The 21,072-nt window shown below is 41.8% G+C and overlaps 1 protein-coding gene and 1 long non-coding RNA gene across 2 annotated transcripts in view; one reads left to right on the top strand and one right to left on the bottom strand.

The window, feature by feature from the left end:
• Positions 1 to 441: 441 nt before the first annotated feature.
• The window catches only part of LOC137868054 (ras-related protein Rab-26), a 74,133-nt gene continuing 53,502 nt past the window's right edge, over positions 442 to 21,072 (bottom strand). Inside the window, exons 6-9 of the mRNA XM_068704565.1 lie at positions 7,920 to 7,985; positions 6,906 to 6,962; positions 6,118 to 6,194; positions 442 to 3,048 (exon numbers count right to left, since the gene is read on the bottom strand). Coding sequence (XP_068560666.1) covers positions 2,946 to 3,048; positions 6,118 to 6,194; positions 6,906 to 6,962; positions 7,920 to 7,985 — 303 coding nt within the window. The 3' untranslated portion in view covers positions 442 to 2,945. The remainder of the gene's footprint in view (positions 3,049 to 6,117; positions 6,195 to 6,905; positions 6,963 to 7,919; positions 7,986 to 21,072) is intronic.
• On the top strand, positions 13,470 to 15,341 carry LOC137868055 (uncharacterized). The gene is made up of 2 exons (XR_011102199.1): positions 13,470 to 13,921; positions 14,741 to 15,341. It is a non-coding gene; the product is annotated as an uncharacterized lncRNA (long non-coding RNA).

Raw genomic sequence — 21,072 nt, forward strand, 5'->3', positions numbered from 1 at the left:
ACTTCTTCCTATATTTTTAATATACCAACCTGTATTCAAGCCACAAGATTCTTGTCCCAGTGCTGATGGTAAGACTTGCTGACCAGTAGAAGCCACTCTTCTGGTCTCTGATGATCCGGAGTGCAGTCGGTGTTACGGTGTGTCCAACAAAAGGGGGGCCTTCAAAGAGTTCCAGGTTAAGTCTATTCCGGACCTGAGACCATTAAGGGGGTACCAGAGCTTGGAAAAAAAAGAAAAGAAGGTGAAGGGAGCAAAACGGGTCATGTGTTGAGAGTGTGTGTAGCCGTAAAAGCAACACAAACCGGATTAAATGTTCCAAGGCAATGTAACGAGATGGCGCTACATCAAACCTATCAAACCAGCCACTGTCCATGTAGTAATAACAGGACTCTGCCACAAGGCGGCGGTGTAGATCTGCAGGCAAGAACAACTCATTCACTGTAGATTTGATTCTTTATTTGTGAACACTGGAGATTGATACAATACAAATCATTTCAGTGAAGATACAGTATACAGATAACAAGTTTACACTGAATCAATGACTACTGATTCATACTGAAAATCTATTGTAAAATCTGGATATCAAGATGAAGTGTAGCCACTTATTGAAAGCAAATGTATTTGTATTTATAGTATTTCATGGTACAATTCATATTTTCAACATGGGCAGAATGAAACCATCTGTGATAAAACATTTCACAAAAAAAGAAAAAGATAACAATGACCGTGGAATGCCATAGTTCAGCAAAGAGCCAATAACAATTGGTACATCTCTACGCAACAACAGGTAAGCTATTACAAAACCCCAGGAGGGAAAAACAAGTGAGAAAGAGGTTCAGTCAAACCTTCCTCTAGGATTCACAAATTCTAAACACTTCTACGAGATTCACTTTTTTACATTTTCTGATCATGATTGAACTGTACAAGACTGGCACTTTGCATATGGGTTGTGTTCATGTTCATTTTATCTTGCTTGGACATTTTTAAGCATTGAAATTAAGCCTGGCGAAATAGAGAAAAAAAAAAACATGTTTTGTTTAACATTAACATTTATACAATATTCTGTATAGTTGAAAATTCAAAGTATATGTACAAAAAGTGGAGGATAAGAGATCTTATATAGAACCTCTATCTCAAACCAGCATTATTCAACTCAGTCCACTTACTAGCTTTATCTGCAGCTTTCAGCCACATCTCACGGTCTTCATCTGAGGATGGAGTAGATCTGTTGAATATTTAATAAACCAATATTGTCAAGTCATGTTTAAGCTGACCGAGTCGATCCCGACTTCATCAGAAGGTCGACCCCATGTGCTGATGAAGAGACTGAGATGTGACAAAAAGCTTAAATCCCAGTTAAAACCAGATTTTACATGTACCCTGTTGCTTTGTGTCACAAAAACGATGTTATTTGTCTCTTGCACTTTTCTTTCCTTTTCTCAAGAATGACCATGCTGGGAGTGATTTCTTTGAAAGAGTAGCACTCTCCTCTTGCAATGAAGCATGTAACTGATTTCACCCCAAATCTGTCAGCCGCATTGGATATTATCAGCCGATTAAATGGCCGCTAACAGTTGTCATAAGGAGCATAGATGTAAGGTGGTATTGCCCTCCTCTACGTCCTAATTGGCTCAGCAGGATGTTATCATCGATTGTAAACTGGATTACCGGAGGTTCATAATTGTTTGGTGGTCGTAGTGATTATGACGGGAGCAAAGGAGACGGTCAGCCGTCGTATAAAGAGCAGCAAAGTCTGCTTATTGAGAGGAGGTCGGTGTGGAGGGATGGGTCAAACAAACACAGGACTTTCACCCAGGAGTGTTTGTGTCCCGTGTGAAGCTAAAAGTCAACACATTTTATTTTACATAACATGTGTAATAAACGTAACATACTACGTACTTATCTTACGTATATTACTTTAGTTACATCACCACAATACTTATTTTAACCCAAACCATGACCTTTTCCTAAACCTTAAGCAGTTTTGTTGAATCTAACTACATACTTTTGTTTCAATTCACATTGTTAACCACATGTTAAAAACTGCTACCATCTCACAACGTGCACGTAGTTGCAGTTTTCCCCATTTAACCCTGTCTGAAGCATTATATTGGAGGTGATAACAGCTGGTAATGGCGGTTTAATGGGCTGATAACATTCAAAAAGGGTGAATCGAAACAAGTAACCCTGTAGAACTTAGAGTAGAGTCCGTCTGTTTGCTGATGATCTAGGTTTTTTATTTTTTATTTCGTCTAAAATTACAGAGGGAGGTTCTTAATGTTAAAATGCTTCACAGAACAATCTGCGTATAAAAGGTAAAGAGCTCAAAATAAATTCCACACATTAGTATAATGACAGTCATGACCCCAAAAACAGTTATCGTGTGATATCCTGTGCACAACGGCACACAGTGCCATTTGGCAGCTTACATTAGGTGCAATGTTGTATCTGTACAAATACGTTCATTAGATCCATTCATTTCTATTTACTGTCAGATTGATTTGATATTCAACATATTTGTGTCTGTATTCTTCTGTTTCAACAAGACAGGCATTTACAAACTACAAAGCTTCAGGGCACCAAATTAAATTTACATTTAAAATATGTACATCACACTCACGAATAAAATGGATTGACCGAGCTATGCAGTAGACATACAAACATAGCCGTACGAGTGTGTCCGTGTGTGTACATGGATGTGTATGTGCAAGCATGTATGGGAGTTATATTACATTCACAGTTGCAGAGGATAGGTGGGTTGGGAGAGAGAGAGCATACTGGCCATATCACCACTGATAGAAATATCACACTGAGAATTGCATGATAATTCCCAGACACATCGGATTAATTACTACTTTAATGGAATGTACCCATTCTCTCTCTCTCTGTCACACACACACACACACACACACACACACACACGCCAACAGGCATAAGGATATGGTCTACGAGCGGCAGCAGCCGGCAGTCCTCATTTCTTTGTCGACGTACTGCTGCAGCTGAAACTTTGGCTCATCGGGCTCCTTCATGGTCCTGTGCTTCAGTTCTCTGAGAGAGAGGGAGACAGTGGAAACATGAGGCTGCGCTAACTGCTACTGATAGGTGGCAGAGCTGTTTTCAGATCGCTCGTGGTTTTCCTCATTACAAAAATATCACAGTTTCCCCCATTGGTGAACGCGGCAGTCAAATACCCCCAAACAGAACGTGAAAATACAAATTTTTCCATTAATTTCAGCTCTTTGAAACTTGATCGAGATACTTACTTTATCAGTTTGTGTCAGTCGGTACTATTTCAAAACTGTGTTTGGTGCACATTGTTGATGAATTCAAGGAGGGCCTGACACGACCATCTGATTTTACAGTTGGGTGCTTGTAGCAAGAGGAAATATGTCTGAATTATGCTGTCTTTACAGTAAAGATCCCAAAATGTATTTTATACATTTTTTTCCACAATTAGTTTGACATTTTAGAAAATACAGTGATTGTCCAAAGTAAGATAAGACGATGTTTATGACTCTCATATCAGTCCGATAGATATGAAGCAACAGCCAGAGGGAAAACTCAATGTTCCGGTCTTAATTAGCTCATTAGCTCAACAGAATGGTGACCTTTTGACCTCTGTATAGAACATTAATCGAGAAACCTGGATTATCTTTCACCGTAAAAAAACTAAAAATCAAAGCAACAAAAACAAGTGAGGAAGAAAAAAAATGCTTTTACAAAGAACAATTAAAGCATGATGCTTATGTCACAGTAGTCAATTAATGAATAGTGTGACGATGGACCATTGTTGTTGACAAGCATCATTATCACGGTTTCCAGGTGACTCATTTTTTTTTTTACCCATTTTTTTAGGCTTTTAGTTAGCATAAAACACTTGTGTGTATTATGCAAATAAAGCACTCACAAAGTGAAATGGACTAAAGCACGATGGGGTGGGAGAGTGACGGATGAGAGGGGATGGAGAAGTTTGGAGCGATCAGGCAAAAAAGAGGAGGATGCAAAAACTGAAAAGGTGTTAAGATGAGGACGGCAAGGAGAACAGAGCTGGTCTCATTTTCAGTATCTGCATGGTGCAGTGTGCCAGACTGTCATGCTATTCTTGGCAACACCCCACAATGCCAGCCTGTTGCCATAACGAGGCTATGAATGTAAAACAACTCCCACACAAACTGTCCGACATCACACATTTAACTGAGACACAGAGTTAAAATAGCATCCTCATTATAAAGAAACATGAGATGGAAATAATGGAAGAAACTATCGGATGTCTTGTTGTCAATATAAACTTTAGGTTTTGATAATTATCTTATTATAACAGCTGGATTTATCATTTCTGTCTCTTTGAATGCATAAGATAACATGGCTGCAGGGAAGGAATACAAATGTACATTGCGTAAAAGAAAAATCTAAAATCTTAATAACCCTCCTGTCCCCTATCATTACCGGACCGGACTTTCATACGTTGTTGGTATTGCAAAAGTCTTCCATCTGCACCTGTCCACCATTAGCGATGCAGATGAACATAAAAGACCTCAAATAACTTCACACAAAATGCGTCGCCTGTTCAGAAATCCCTGGGTTAGTTAGAGCAACACTGCAGCAGAAGTTCAGCTGATCAGACCTCTAAAAACGGCCTCATCCGTGCAGCTGACAGAGCCATTGTTCTGTACTCTGTGGTTTATGGAGTTTACCTGCTTTAGCATTTATGTGTTCCACTATATATATATATATATATATATATATATATATATATATATATATATATATATATATATATATATATATATATATATATATATATATATATATATATATATATATATATATATATAACTCAAGACAGAGGGCATTGTCCTTTCTTTAACAGTTAAAGGCATTAGGCCGATGTTCTCACCAAGAGAAGTTCTAAGAGCTAAAAGTTTTACTACACGAGGGGTTTGGGTGGGTTGTTTGACACATGCACTATTTAAAAATGATGCGTTCACAGGAAATAACTTGGTAAAGTTTCGGTTTGTGGTTAAGATAATTAAGTAACCACTTCTAATAACTTTACTTACGTAACTTAAAATAAGGCAAGGTTGCCTTTTGTTTTCACACGGGACTCGAAAAGGGTCTCCTGAGTGAAAGTCCTGTTTATGATCGTATATCACGTCACATGACTTCCTCCTTTACTCACACCATAACTACCGGACCTAGAGCACCATAGTTTGACAGGTAGGGTCACTGACCGAGCTGCCGCTAACGAGTTGGCATTGAGAACGGATTATTGGAAGTTCATCATTATTATTAAAATGTACTTTTCTCCACATCATGTCTAGAGCAGCAATTCATTCTGATATCAGTTTAATATTAGTTTAATATCAGTGTTCAGGAAAAAAGGAGAGCAGGTTCACAAAAATGCAACACATTCATGCACCTACTTAAAACGTATGCAGTATAATTTCTGCTGAACAGCGACCACAGGTGACATTTGAACCATCCCACTTACTGTTGATAGAAGTTTCCCATTCTCAAAACGTCACATTTTCCTATTCTAGCACGGCACAATTGTAACGATGGTTTCCACTCAAAAATATATTTTTTAAACAATGTACTTTTTGATTTCACATCAAAGTAAACAAAAGCAGGATTCTCTTGGGTAACAGATGGATTTTGTCTGCCGAAATGACAACTGTTGCTATCAGCTTCAGCTAGCTACCGTGAGATAATGGCAACGGTGAAAGCAAAGGCAGGAAACAGACCCCTGTCTGGTGAGCTACAGCGTGATAACTTTGTGTTTTACTTTTGTGATAAAACCATTGAAATGTTTATCTGTGACGTGCTAAAAGTAGAGGATTGTCACAGTGATATCTATCTCATGTTTGCTAAACCTGGTATTGCATTAGCCAACATGAGCTACTGGTCCGACCACGTATTGAACTGAGGAGGCGTGTGTTTTAATGCTTTAACATTTGGAGGCTTGTCGCCTATACTGTTCGTGCAACACCAGAGCTATTGAACGACGGGGGCCAGTACTGTTCTAGTTTTCATCACTTAGGAACTTTTGAGAGTTTGTGCGCTCTGCCATTGTGTGTTCCTTCATGCTGTGGTGTTTTGTGTTTGTGTGTGACTCACTTGGCCACTGCAGTGAAGGCCAGCTCCACATTCAGTCCAGATTTAGCACTCGTCTCCATGAAGGGCACTCCAAACTCCTGCACAGAGAAACATCTGTTATTAGGGATGTGTGTGTGTGTGTGTGTGTGTGTGTGTGAGAGAGAGAGTGTGAGTTCCATGATGTGGACTTGGCACCCTTTGTGTCTGACGCCGAAAGAAAAATTAGGTTTTAGATTAACTTAGGTTTAGGTCGATACCAATAATTCAACAATCATTTTGATGGGTGCTGATGTTTCTGGCTTTGAAAAACAAATGTTCTGCCCTCTTTGTTGTAACTTGTAAGTTAGTGTAGTCGATGAAAGATGCTCCCAGGTATAGCAATCTCATTATGTCTGAGTGTGTGTGTGTGTGTGTGTGTGTGTGTGTGTGTATGCATGTCAATATTCCCGCTGTGTGTGTCTCCACCTTGACAGCTGCAGTGCTTTTCCCACTTCTCTTCATGTTTACTCTACCACGCCTCTCAGAGCTTATCTGAGCGAAACATGGCGTGGAAAATTAAGTCAGCAAGCCACCGTCATTTATTCCAAACAATAACAACATTATGTGCCTCCATGAATACGTAATTGCACACTCTGATCAAAACACAGCAGCTACATGGGGGGGGGGGGGTTTAGAGTCCACGTGGCTGCGTGGGCAGAGCACAGCATGTCTTTTATACTCGCTACATGTGTCAAATTGAATGTGAATGTGTGTGTGTGTGTGTGTGTGTGTGTGTGTGTGTGTGTGTGTGTGTGTACTAGGAAGCTCACCTTTGCCAGTTTCTCTCCCTCCTCTCGCTTCACCATCCTGTCATGCGTGGAGTCGACCTGGAAAACGATTTTGTTGAAAAGTTTGTTGTCCATGTTTGACATATACATGTGTATCATTACTTTGTGTTATTTACTATTTTTTGTTATATTTTCACGACCATCTCTCCTGAAAACAAAATTCAGAATTTGGAGAAAAATGTCAAAGAAATAAGATGTATAAGACATTGACTGCATTAAATACTTATTTTGGTTCACTTGGATGCAGAGCAGCTTCGTAACAAGCAAAAAATACTACAGCTGACATTTTATCGCTTTACAAAACTGCTATGACTAACGTGCAAACAGTTGCCTCATTTACAATTTTAACAAACACAGAAACATTTGGAGTTGTATTTCTGGCTACCTGAAAAATGTAGGTTCATTTACTCTTTCTTCAGCTTGGTTTTGGTCTCCACCAACTCCTGAGAGAAATACCTGGCTCAATAGCTTTAGCTAGCTTTTTAGCTAAACACTCCACAGTGTTCAGCAACTAGTTACATTCATTTGGCACTGGGCGGGTTGAGTATACTGAATTAATCAGAGCTTTTGCACTGAAAACAGCTGCCTCCTGAGGCCACAACCAAAGTGGATGAGAGCGGTGAGAGTGAATCAAAACAGCGCAGTCAAAAACTAAAAGCTAAAAGATGCTAAGAGTGGAACTGTAGAGCTGTGTGATAAATCTCTTTGGCTGGGCACTGTTTGCATTACACATAGCCATTTGATATATTGTTAACATAAAATGCCATATATTATATATTATAGATAATTTGAAGTTACTGTCACTTCTCCAACAGGATCCGTTGAAATGACCAGTAACAACTCCAAAGTGATTTTGAACATCTCTTTCCCTCCTTCCAGACACAACCATAAATCCACTCCAGCTCCCGCCATACCTCCCTCCATGATCCTCCCCTTCCCTCCCTCTATTGAGTCCATCTGTCCATCCATATCCCAGTGTTGGCAACAGGGTCTCACCTTGTTGCCCAGCAGCATGACGACCACGTCCTGCTGAGCGTACTCATGGATCTCTGTCAGCCATGCCTGGAGACGGAAAGAGGGCACAGAGTGGTGAAGCGATCCAAAGCGAGAAGTGAAAAAAAAGAGAGGAGATAGACATGATACGAGGGAGGGATTGGAAAAAGTGTTGAGAGAGGAGATGGATGGATCCGCAGAGATGGAGAGAGGGAGAAAGACAAAAGATACATTTATTGTTCACTGGCTGCAGTTCATCTTGTTCATCTACTCCAGATCCCCTCTTCATCGTTCTTCTCTCCTCCTGCATCTCTAACCATCCGTCTTCTTCCAATTACAGTGTCTTGGCTCTCCATTACCTGGCTTTGTTAAAAAGCACTTCATGTCTCTGGGGGTCTTCAATGCTCTGATACTCTAACTCACGCTCACTCTCCTCAGAGATTTAGTTCACTTTGCATTGAGACAAAGAGCGTTTCAATTCCACTTTCACACAACGGTTTCGCGAACTTTCGAAATGCGGCGGGAGCAGCTAAGAAACCGACTTACACAAGGTGACGAATGTAGCTGAAATAAGGAGAGTGAGAAATGGTTGCAGTCCATCCAGATCTGATTAGTATTGGACAGGTCAGTCTTAACTGTCAGATGATATTTCATCTAATTTCATCAAATATTCCAGCACACTGATTAAAGTTAATACAATGATGAGGGGCTCTGTGTGTATGTGGGATCAACAGAAGTAGATGTGGCATTTCTGTGAGGCCTTGATGGACGTATATTATACATAATTTGGATTAAAAAAAAATGCATTTACCATTTGGGAGATTCCCAAAGGGGGTTCTGCGTCCGTCAGACGGTCTGAAGGGGACACTTCCATATCAGCAGAGCAAGAACTTACTGCTGTCCATTATATTATTGCCAGTTGAATAGGATTGTAGTTTTTTTTTCTTGAAATATTATGACTGTATTCTCATTAAATCACAACTTTATTCTCGTAACATTACTTTTTCCCTCAAAATAATACGACTTCCCAGAGATATGTGGGAAATGTGTGTGAAGTTTGGAACATGAGCAGAAACACAATCTTGCTGAAACACATATGGGCTTTTAAATAAATGAATACAAATCAATTATGTATCATTTAGGCGGACTTGCGCGGCGGCCTATGTTTAAAAACGTATTTGTGATACTTCAAAAACAATCATAACGCGGGAGAAAATATGTTGCCCAAATCACATTGACGATGCAATTTCGTTGTCCGGGAACGTAATGTTTAGGAGACCGTGAAAAAAGATAAAATAACTTTCCACCATTGTGCAATGTCAAATTACAGTCTACAACTTCAAGTGTTAAAGCCTCCAACGTGGAACACTAAAACTCTTCACCCTAATCCAGACTAATAAAATCCATTCATATCAGCATTTGCTAAATAGTTAAAGAGACAAAAAGTGGAAAAACCTTCTGGTTTCGACCAGAAACAGGATTTACTCATATGTAGCTCCGCTCACCCCAGAATACGAAACAGGTAGCTTATCATTGTGGTTGTGTCTCGTCATGATGACCATGAGCCATTATTAGAAAAGGATTGTTAATGCAGGCTGCACTAATTTGCATTGAAGCCGAGAAGCTTCCCTACTTTCATGTCTCTAATAAACCCAGATGATTATGGAAATCATTTCAGTGATGGTAATTACTGTCCCTTAACATTCTCTGAGCAGATACTGTATTGTGTGAGTGTACTTTTGTGTGTGATGAAATCTAAATCTGATCTTGCTTTCAACCGTTATACGTGGAAAATCCTGAAAAGTTTTTTTGGGCAGTGAAATGAATTTTCAGATAGTGAAGATACTAAATAATGAGCCACGAAGGATCACAGGATTTGTATTAACTTTCCAGCCTGCCTGTTTTTTTTTTTGGTTCATGCGATATCGTAACGGACATAGATTCCGCTGCTAAGCCTGGATAAGAGTGAGAAGAAGATGGAGGTAGGTGTAATGAAATGAAATGGAGAGCTTATGCAACAGAAAGGTTGTGTCAGAGCACCGCTTATGTTCGAGGGAGGAGAACAGGAAGGTTATGACAGAACACAATGGGACATTTCATCAGTATTGCAGTTGTATATAAAAAAGACATCCAAATGTGTAAGTTTTTGTCTAAGATCGTGGGAAGCACTTTCTAAAAGAGCGAACTGAATTGAAAAGATCCCAGTATGGTTTTTTTTAACAGTGATGTGGTCTACAGAAGAAATGTAACCCAACCGTAGAGAGGGCCAGCTGGGCAGACAGATGCTGTTAACATGTCAAGCATCAATAAGCACATATTGATCGCTTCGTACCGGCGGTTTGGGGGGGGGGGTAGAGGTAAATATATTTCATTGGTATCGAGTGAAACAGCGAGAGAATGGCGAGGCCTTTCTCACACGCACTGTGTGCACACACAGTTCCTCCTGCCTCCCTCCATCTCACTGCGAGTGTATCATCGGGCAAATAATACTCGGATCAGCTGTAATCCCTCTTCTCGTCTGCAGGTTTACGTAACTCCCTTACAGTACTCCCTCCCCGGGGGTTTACATCGCTTCATTACACAGAGATTAATGTACCGGAGCCCTCACCTAGAAGCCCCGACTCTCGGCAACACGCCAACCTGCCAATTACTCACACAGGCCTCGAAAGATCTCGGCAGCCTGTGGGTGGATTACGGGGAAGTGAAAGCGGGAGTGCGGCTTCTGCTCCCCAAAGTGATCAAACTTCAAAAGGCTCGCTGTTGACGCGGAGCGTTAGAAGTCATGCGGTGTGTGGGAGCACGGCAGGAGGACACGTGTAATGTGTTGGTCCGCATGTGACGGCTTTTGACACGCAGTCAGATTACCAGCCTTGGTGCAGCTTCTGATTGACACTTTGACTTTGTGTACAAAGGGAGACAGACGGGGGAGACAGAATGTTACGGCCATGGGTTTCTAAAGGGCCTATTGCTGAGTCATGATGAGTTTTGCTGGGTGCTTACTTTTTAGCCGTCAGAAAACAACTCAGAAATGTGACATAAGTGCAACCTAATGCCAAGAGAAAAAGAGTCCCATCAAACCTATTACAACCTACACCAGAGGTCACCAGGAAATGTCACGCCCTAATTTGCATAGTTGCTACAGTTCTCCGAACTTTGTGGGTGTCTTCAAAAACAGATCAGCCCCCTGTTTAAATAAAGTTTCAACATGAAGAAGTTCATGTCATGAGGGTGGGCCGCCAATTCAGGATTTAAAAAGAGATTTTGCAATTTCAGTGACCAAGCTGGTATTAATACCAAAAACATGTTCTCATCATTAAGCTGCTATGGCCCTTTATCTTTCAAAAATATTCTCATGACACACAGCACTGACTTTTAGGTCATCTGTGTTTTGGCAGCACTCACATCCAAACACATGGCCTTCTGCACCCTACATTAAGGGTTAAGTATGCTATTACCAGCGGACTGTTCACACGGAAGTAAACCTAAAGCAATGCGTCTTCTCTGCATCACATGACTGTGTCGATCACCACGTCACTGGCCCTCTACTACCGTTTAATAAAAATGTATCCTCACAAATCACAATCAACATCTTCCACTTAATGTAATAACAATATAAAGAGCCGCAATGCATTTTGGGGGAGGTTGAGTATTTCCAGGAAACTCACGTCACATATTCTTGCCAACACATCCAGGCTTTTCCAACACGCTGATCTTTAGCAGGTATCGTGTTTACCTCGTTAACCGTCTTAGCTTAGCGTGCTAGCCTGCTAACTTTGCTAAATAGCACCAAACAAAACGTACAGCTGAGGCTGATGGGAGAGTTAGTTTTGCAAGTATCTGGACGTGGAAGTGTGAACAAATGTCTGTACCACAGTTCACTCAAAACCACAAATGTCAACCTAATGGTCACGCTGCTCTTACTTCATGCAGTTGTGAAAACAGCTGTTAATCAATCAACCTTGACTAGTGTGTGTGCACGTGTGCGTGTGCATCTGCGCGCGCGTGTGTGTGTGTGTGTGTGTGTGTGTGTGTGTGTGTGTGTGTGTGTGTGTGTGTGTGTGTGTGTGTGTGTGTGTGTGTGTGTGTGGATTTTCTTCTGGGTGTTGGTTTGAGGAAGCTGTGGTCAGATGGTAGTAGGTCCCTGGGTGGGGAAATACAGAGAGAGAGTGATATTAACAAAGAGATGTGAGAAAGAAATTAGTCCCGTTTGGATGAGAAGTAAGATCTACACAGCTCTGCAGGTAAACAATGTTTTACATCTTTATAATCACATTGTAAACATGTCAGTGTTCATTCCTCTGTGTTTAGATAATCATTTGAGGCTTTTAAAGTACTACGTTTTAAGATACCGATTGTGTTCAGAGTTTATGTTCAGTTATTTGGATAGAATGTTTATTGGTGTTTGCAACACAGTTGTAGTTTAATCGAACCAACTTTATTCATCATTTTAAGCAAGACTGTAATTGTTGCCAGGAGTATCCCTCAAGTAAAAAGCAGAATTCATGGTTAGCATTAAAATTGAATATTAAAAAAATGCAATGCTGCAAAAGCTTGACTTGGTCTGGAATGCTGACCTCATCCTTTTCTGTTGTGAAAGTTAGCAAACTTGAAGCTGTATATGTGGCTGTATAAAGAACACAACTGAGTTATTTGTTACAGTTATGATAGCATAGCACAATAGATGAATAACTATATAAATGTCATAAATACCTTTTCATATTCAAACAGGTGGTTTTCAGTTGATCAACAACATCCTTTTATAAATCCACACTGCGGCTAATATCTCTTGGTTGTGAAACTTAATGTGAGAAGTCGAGATGGCCGTTTTCTGTTCCTCTTTTTAAAACTGAAACATCCCGACCCTCCCTCCGTCCTCTCATGTTCTACGTGTTTGACTCCACAGGGTTATTTATGCTCGCCAGACCCGACCAACACTTCAAGGAAGATGAATAAACGCTCCGTTGCTATTAACGGCGGTGCTAGCCCAGCCTGCGCCAATGGCAGCAACGCTCAGTGTGGCCAGCTGAGTGAAAAAGTGTCCGAAGTTAATCACGTGAGCCTCAGTGCACAGAACAGAGACTGCAAGAACAGACAAGGACCGGGACATTTCACAACACGCAGCCAGGAGCCCAGAGAGCGCTCTTCCTCAACAACCTCCGTCTCTAACGTGACGCCACGTTCTCATCAGCGCCGGTGGTCACATGACTTTGGCAAGTGTGGGACCTCGTCCGTCATAACTGTGAAGAAGGTCAAGAAGGAACCGCAGCCTCCTCAGCGCGGAGTGTCTCTCCTCCGACCCCACGCTGCACCCCATCATTCATTCAAACGCTACTCTTGCCCCCCCATCGGGGTCTTCGGCTCATCCTCCTCTTCCTCGTCGTCCTCCACTTCTTCCTGCTCCTCTCCTCCTCCTGTTCAGACATCTGTCATCACCGGCCACGACCCTCTAGGTTGGAAGCTGCGTCCCAAGTCCAGCTCCACGTCCCCCCGGGCTCGCACCAACAGGCTGTCTCTGCAGATTCCCCTCCCAGTCGTCCCTGAACCCGAATGTAGTCCTGCTACTAACTCACGATCAGTCGACGCTGCTAATCCGGACACTCCTCATGAAAACAAACCCCCTCTTAGACCCAAACCACCCCGTCGCCGCCACTCCGACTCCTCGGCCTTCCTCGGGTCCCTGGCGACCCCTATGCCTGTGGTGACCCTCGAGGAGCTCCGTGACGTGCACCTCCACCCGCTCACCCTTTTGGACGAGTCCGACGACGTCTTCGGCGGGGTGGACGAAGAGGGGGCGGGGGTGGCCGCTCGGCCGCGCAAAATTCCACCACCGGTTCCAGAAAAAACGTCCATGGCAAGACGAATAGCACAACTGATGTCTCATTCACACCAACGTCGTGGGCCTTTTACAGCTAATGAGGAAATCATTTACAGCAGTGTTATAAAGCCAAAAGACAGACGTTCACACCAGACTGAAGACCACAGCGGCCTGAATGCTAGAATCACTGGTAAGCACTAAAATCTCCAAATCCACTGCTATGTGAAGAAGAATGCAATATGGACACAAAGGCAGAATTGAACATGCAGACTGTGTCCATGGGTGATTTTAAAAAGTTAGGATCCAACGGTGTTGAGCACGGACATCCTCCTTGGAAGCAATATTTAGTTTCAACACCAACATGGAGAATAACTGAACCGGTTGTAAAATATCACTGTACAGTAGGAATGATAACAGTATAAGACATATGCTGCAGGGATGGTGACTGATGGGATCAACTGGAATAATTTCCATACTTGAACGTAGAGGCTTGCTCTTCTTTTGTTCAATATTAATGAAGCATTCATTTTCAATTATTTTAATCAGGTTCAGCCACAGGATTAGAGTAGAAGAGAAGGAACAAGAAATGTAAAAGAATAAATAAAGATCATCCTCCAACGAGGAGGGCGGAGGTGGGGAAATCACATCTTTCAAAGTGCTTTCCATTTAAACTGTTTTCTTCCAGCTCCAGCTCAGATACCCCTTATGACACCATCAGCTGTTCTTTAGAAAGTTCAGGCCATGGATGACATTATACAGCTACTAGTAGTACTAGTAGTACTCCTCATGCTGGTGCAGATACAGATACGTGTTTATGACAATTATGTTGTACTCTAGATGAAGATGATGCACAACACATTGTCTTCAAAGTTTGCAGAAGATCTAATTGTAGATGCCCGGGTGCCTTTCACCCTGATTTACTTTCGATTGATTTCCTTTATCGTGTGCTGAGAGGAGAAGAGGGGCGTTACAATGCCGGTCAATAGTAACAGCATTGTCTGTGTTTCAGCAGGACTGAGTGTGGATACCAGCTGCGACAGGGAGAGGTCAACGCCACGCTTCCCTGGCTGAGGAGACTTCTTCAACCTCCAACACCCCTAACTACAGGAGCAGTTGTTCAGATTACAGTCCATGCACTGTATGTCCTGGGGTTGGCACATCATGGTCCAACTCAAGAGTATGAGATTGCTGGAGTGAGAGACACTTTTGAAGGCGCCTTCTCACACAGATGACTATTATTACGTCAGCACTGCGTGATGCTTAACCTTTCCGCCATACAGTCCTGTGAGATAATTGTAAATATTTGGGGAACAGCTCTCTGTTGGGGGAATATTAGTTTGTTCTTTGTGTGAGTATTGCTTTTAGGCAAATGACGTTCGCTTCCCATACAACTAAACTGCATTCTCAGTTAGGCTGCGAAGGAAAAAAATGTTCTCCCGAATTACAGTTTTAAACACGTGATTACCGTTAATAATTTAAACAAACCAAAAATGCAACAAAACTACTTGGTTATGTTTAGTAAAAGATCATGGTTTGGCTTTAAAAGTATGTTTGCTACGTAACTTGAGTTATGTGCGGTACGTAAAACCTTTAAAGTAAGTTGATGTTGACTTTTGGTTTCACAGTTTTTCATTATTGTTAGTTGAATGCAATATCATCAATAGAGCTTTTAAATACATTACTTTGGTCTCTATAAGGTATGAATGTTATTTGACGTTATTTGTGATATTTTACAGATGATTTAACCTAAAATGATTGGAGCCATGTGAGTGTAGAAATAGGATTACTGTTGTTTATAAAGTTTGTGAAGGATTTATGCTTCTTTTCTTTGTTTTTATCAGCAATTCCCACGGTCTGATGTCTCTGACACTCTGCCTCCAGATGAATTTCTTCTTGCTATGCTCCAGTTCAGGCTTGGCAGGCCCTTACTTACAATACAATTTTGCCTGACAGATGCAAAAACACACACTCACAATGTGCCGCAGCAAAATCGAACTTGCTAGTGGCTGCAATGTGACTGGAATAGTAGGCGGACTACACACAGGTGCAAAGTGCTGAGAATCTTGCTGCTTATCTACACAGTCAAATAAACAGAAAAATGGGCTCAAAAAGCTTAAAGTTTACACAGACCGTCAAATCACAAAGGAACAGCTGCTTACTGGGAAATCGCTGGGATAATTGCAAAAAAAAACCACGTCTGTTATCACTGTGAAAATACTGGTCACAACTACAAACAACAACAGTCTTATAAATGCCAAGTAAAGCCCTTCAGACACATGGTGTTTTTACAGCAACAGTGAAATTTGCAATTAAAACCATTTAGAGGACCCAAAAGACAATATGAAAACACAAGACATTGGCCTAAATCCAAGAAGTAGCAGCCAAAGGCCAACACTTGTTTTTTACCTCTTGTTTCCTCTGCCCAGGTTTGCAGACTTACAGTGTATTCACATTATCGACGCCTTACATAAGAATAAATTAAAACACAACTAAATGTTGCAAGAAACTGTCCCGACGCTGCTGTCACAGAGGCGTAGCACCCACCCTCGGGTTTCCCCTCAGGTAAACACCATCAGCTCAGTCAGCACGGTTGCCGTAGTTTGCGCTATTAGCGCTGTTAGCACCGTTAGCTGGGAGCCGCCGGCTCAGCCGTTGCGAGGCAATAGAAATGCTCCCAATCTTGTATATTGCACCTTATAAACTTTATAAACTATTTTACTTTGTACACATGCAAACATAAAATCTGACTTTTTGTGGTCATGGTAAGACAAGTTTATAATTAAGCAAATATGGAAATAAATACATTTTCCATGAAGTAATATTTACTTTGACTTAAAAATCTCAAACTCAGGCCAAGAAAGCATTACATTACTATTACATCATCATAGTTATTTTTTTGTATTTTGAGCAAGAAAGGGGTAGGATATAACTCAAAGTCCACTTACTATTTTTTTTTCAGAGCTTATAACGGTGCCTCGAACCAAAACAAGATTTTACTAATGCAACCTAATTAGATTATATCAACCTAACGAAAATAACATCTTTCACAGTGAAATATTTAGTCATATTTCAGCACGATATAGTGCAAAGAAATCTATAAGTGTTCTAATATAAATGAATGGTAAAAAAAGATGCAGACGGAGAAGTTTGGATGCAGTCAGTTGTGTGAATCTGGGTTTGGTCCGCTGAGATGAGCTGCTGGGTGTCGAGCCGAGCGGAGAGAGATCTGCGGTGCAGGCTGGAAGCAACGCTGCAGGCAGGTGAGTGGTGGGACTACGGCACAGATCATCATTCACATACATAATAACACATGCAGAGACCCCACACCCATACACACACTCTGTAGCAAACCCTGCTCATGCAGATCTGAAGCTGCTGCATCTCAAAGGGGAATCATTCCACAAAATATCTATTGCTTTCAGTCAAAACTAGCTCACTAACTCAAGTCTGAACACTACTTTCAACTGTGGTAAGACCTATTTATGTCCAACAGCGACTGGGAAATTAACTCTTACTGTCAAGAAGGGACGGCAGCTCTACACTCATTGCAATAAGACAAATACAATGAAGAGGAGCCTGGTTACATGAGGGTCATTACAGAATCCCTCTGGCAAAACACACAGTACAATCACACCTACAGTTAGTTGCCTTTGCTTCAAATACGGGATGGAAAACCCAACCGACTTTGCGTCGTTGTATTTGCTTTGTATCCGACCATCAGAGTTTTACTATTCATTTCTTCTTCTGTGGTGACTTCTATCGGGACTTAACCTGATCCGCCACATGGTTCGTTACACAGAACCATCTGAGAGGCCGTGATTGGAAACTGTTTGGAAAAGGGCAGGCGCTTTCACAAAACACTTGGCAGGTGATTATATGAACCATCTGCCAACCAAACTCTTGCCCAGGCCCAGAAATGCTCTCCAGTTCTGAAATAACTGATGCAGCATCTATGCTAACCTCTTCAGGAGACGGTCACCTCTCCGTGGCGTCTCACACGCACCGAAGCCAGGCCCGTAGCTGCCTGTAGCTCCTCACAGGACGTCGATTGGTCCGTGCTCTGGCTCACTGGACACAACGACAAAGCCTGGCAAAGATTTCCGTGCGATCTCGTGACATTGAGAGAATCCAGCTGCCGTGCAACATAAAACGAGACTGCTCTCACCAAAACAAATGGCAGAATTCAATTGTTTAGGTTATCCTGACAAGTGTGCTGTGACATTTACATTTAACGACGGAAGCCAAATGTGACTCCCAAGGTGCATTGCTGTAGGAATCATCCAATCACTGATTCTGAAATTATTTTTGTGTGTACGTGATGTGCGGAGAAGTTGGTAGTTGAGCTTTGCACAACTTTGTGATTGGGCATCTCCAATGCAATGATGAATGCAACGGCAACACACACACACACACACACACACACACACACACACACACACACACACACACACACAAACTGCATCTCAAACAGCATTGCATCATTTGATGCCCTTCGTCAAAATCCAGTAGCTGGGATGTGCCAATCCAACGAGTGACTGTAACAAAAGCGCTGCTATTCTGAGATAGTGACATGTCAAAACTGGGAAAGTAGGACGGTGGTGTATGTTGACGCTGCCAGCATGTGGCCATACATACAAAAGGCGACAGTTTTTGGATTATGGATGTATTCAGAGAACTGGATGAAGCGTTACAAGATGGAGCTCCATTCATTCCAATATAAGATGCTCACTGGATGCATTTGGCAACAAAAAAAGAACGAGGGCCTTTCAGCGGGCTCCTGCGGAGCACTGGAGTCCACCTTTGGCTTATTCAGTTGAGAGCATGCTCATTAGAGACTTCCTCTCACTGAGATGACTGACTTCCTGCTGGCTCCCCTCACACATGAATAACTATACTGATACAGATACTGTTATAAATTTGTCAGAATCTATTGGATAGATTATATTCTGATAAATTCTTTCAGGGTGTTTGTGATGCTCAGGAAGGTGTTTTCATGGTTTCATGTTTTTTTGTGTCCTTCTTTTAGTGATGATTGTGTATGGTACACAATCATCACCTACAAAAAGACAAAACACAATTTGTGTGGAACAATGATGAAACGCCTCTAACCAATGGCACCAGTGCTGTTAATGTAACCAGGAGGTTGTAGTTGTTCTGCTTCAGGAAATGTTGAAGATGCACATCCCGGAAGTCCAAACCAACTAAAGACAGTGATCGGATATCCTGGATCGGTACCAGCGCCAATACTGACCTCATTAACTGGAGCAGGTATCGGCCAGATGTGACTGATTTCCTGGTGACGGTCATTACTTCAACACAATTTTATAACCTTGTACAAGAACACATTTGAACCAGCACGAAAAGAAAAGTTGGTGAACAAACAGCTCCGCTTACAGTTATGTGTAGTTATGAGCTTGTGATCCTTCACATATAAATGATCAGTTGTACACAGTGAGCTGTACTGAGTGTAGGTTTCAGGAAAGACCATAGACTGCATATAAGAAGTGGACGTAGTCATCGTGACGTCACCCATTGGTTTGTGTGTTTTGAAGCCTTGACTTCGGCGATTTCCCCTTCACTATCTGGTATACCGGCCGTCGCCACGTTGTTTTTTTCGCAACCAAAAAACAGAAGTTACCATATTTTGAATGCAGAAGAGTGACGTAGAGACGCCGTGTACGTCTCTGGTAGCGGCAGTGACCTGTCAATCACAGAAAACCCGCCCTAAAGCATTCTCCTCTTTATGGTCTATTTGACTCTAAATGGATCATAACTTACAAAATGAACATCATGCTGTGTTGAAGACGACTTGAAACTAGAGATTGAGACCATAAACTCATGTTCACAATGTTTACTGAGGTAATAAATAAAAGTGAGAAGTAGAGTCATTTTCTCATAGACTTCTATTCAATCAGACTTTATTTTGCAACCAGAGAAGGCGCCCCCTGCTGGTCAGTAGAGAGAATATAAGTTGCCACCAGGGAATGACATAGCGGGCTGGGTAAACACCTTTATTCACACTTGGTGGGAATAAACCTCAGATATACAGCAAGCTTTCCCTCAAACCGAGAGATTAATATCTAAAGCTTGAAGTATAAAAAAGTAGCACTATTCTCAAGTGGGATGCACTCCGCCTCTGAGGAGGAACAAGGAGAGGAAGATGAAAAGGCAGAGAAGAAGAGATCGTTCCCTACATCAGAGCGAGGCAGAACAGACTGACACTTATTAGCCTGCTGCACTCTCAGTCTCGGTGTGTGCGGTTTGTGTGTGTGTGTGTGTGTGTGTGTGTGTGTGTGCGTGTGATAACGTCAAGTTTTGTGTTAAAGTGTGCAAAGTGTCCAAGTTAGTGGAACGTGTGCGTTAGAGAATTTACATGCGTGTGTTACGTGTCGCGGTTAAAACAAGCTACATTTAGCTTCATTACATGAAACCAGACTCCTAAACACTCCACAGAATCTCAATCATCTTCAGTATGAAACCCTCAGGCCAGAACTACAATATTAACATTTCCCTTAAACGAGTACGTCTTTTGTTCTATGAAGTTATGAAGCGTGTGGGAGCCTCAATAACAATACCGTAAAAAGTACTGTAAACAAACTTCACAACAGCCTGCAAGACTTTACTCTGGTAACAGAAAATATCCTCTTTGTGGTGGCTGCATATCTAGAGGTGTCTGAATCTGCTTCTTCATAATTAGATAGCATGTTTCACTACATATGAGGATAAAATAATGTGTCACCTGTATACAAATATGATACAACATCCTGATGAAAATGTGCGTTCAGCTTAATATATGAAAATATACATCATTTAGGGTGTACCACACGTGCGCATATCAGTAGTGTTGTGAGTTGGATTACGTGTGATAGCTGGCATGCTGATGTGAGGATCACTGTGTGAGTCACAGTTTAGGGAAGGGGTGTCAAAGTGCCAGAACCGGTTCGCCAAAATGGAGTGTGAAAATTGCATTATTTTACAATACAATACAATACACTGCTATTTGTCCACTGGATTTCGTGCTGTCCTAATAACAGCAGCAGGCCCTGTGTTTGATACGCTCTGATAGATCCAACTGGCTCACCTACAGGCTAGCGCAGGCTACTGTTGATGCAGAACAATGGACCAGTTCCTATTTCTTCACAGAGGTAATTGGGAGGCCGGTGTGCTTGGTGTCCTTTCAGTGCTCAAACAATACAACATTCTGTGCTACTGTCAGACTCATGGCAAAAAAAAAAAAATACAGGAACTTGCAAGGATAACTGAGGACAGAGCTGATGAATGACTTGTTGGCAGGTTTGAGGAAACAGCAGCCTGTTTTTAATCGTAGCCGAGAGATCAGCG

The sequence above is a fragment of the Cebidichthys violaceus genome, unplaced genomic scaffold (genome assembly GCF_023349555.1).
Source record: "Cebidichthys violaceus isolate CVI_PGR_0920_01 unplaced genomic scaffold, fCebVio1.0.p SCAF_95, whole genome shotgun sequence".
NCBI lineage: Eukaryota > Metazoa > Chordata > Actinopteri > Perciformes > Stichaeidae > Cebidichthys > Cebidichthys violaceus.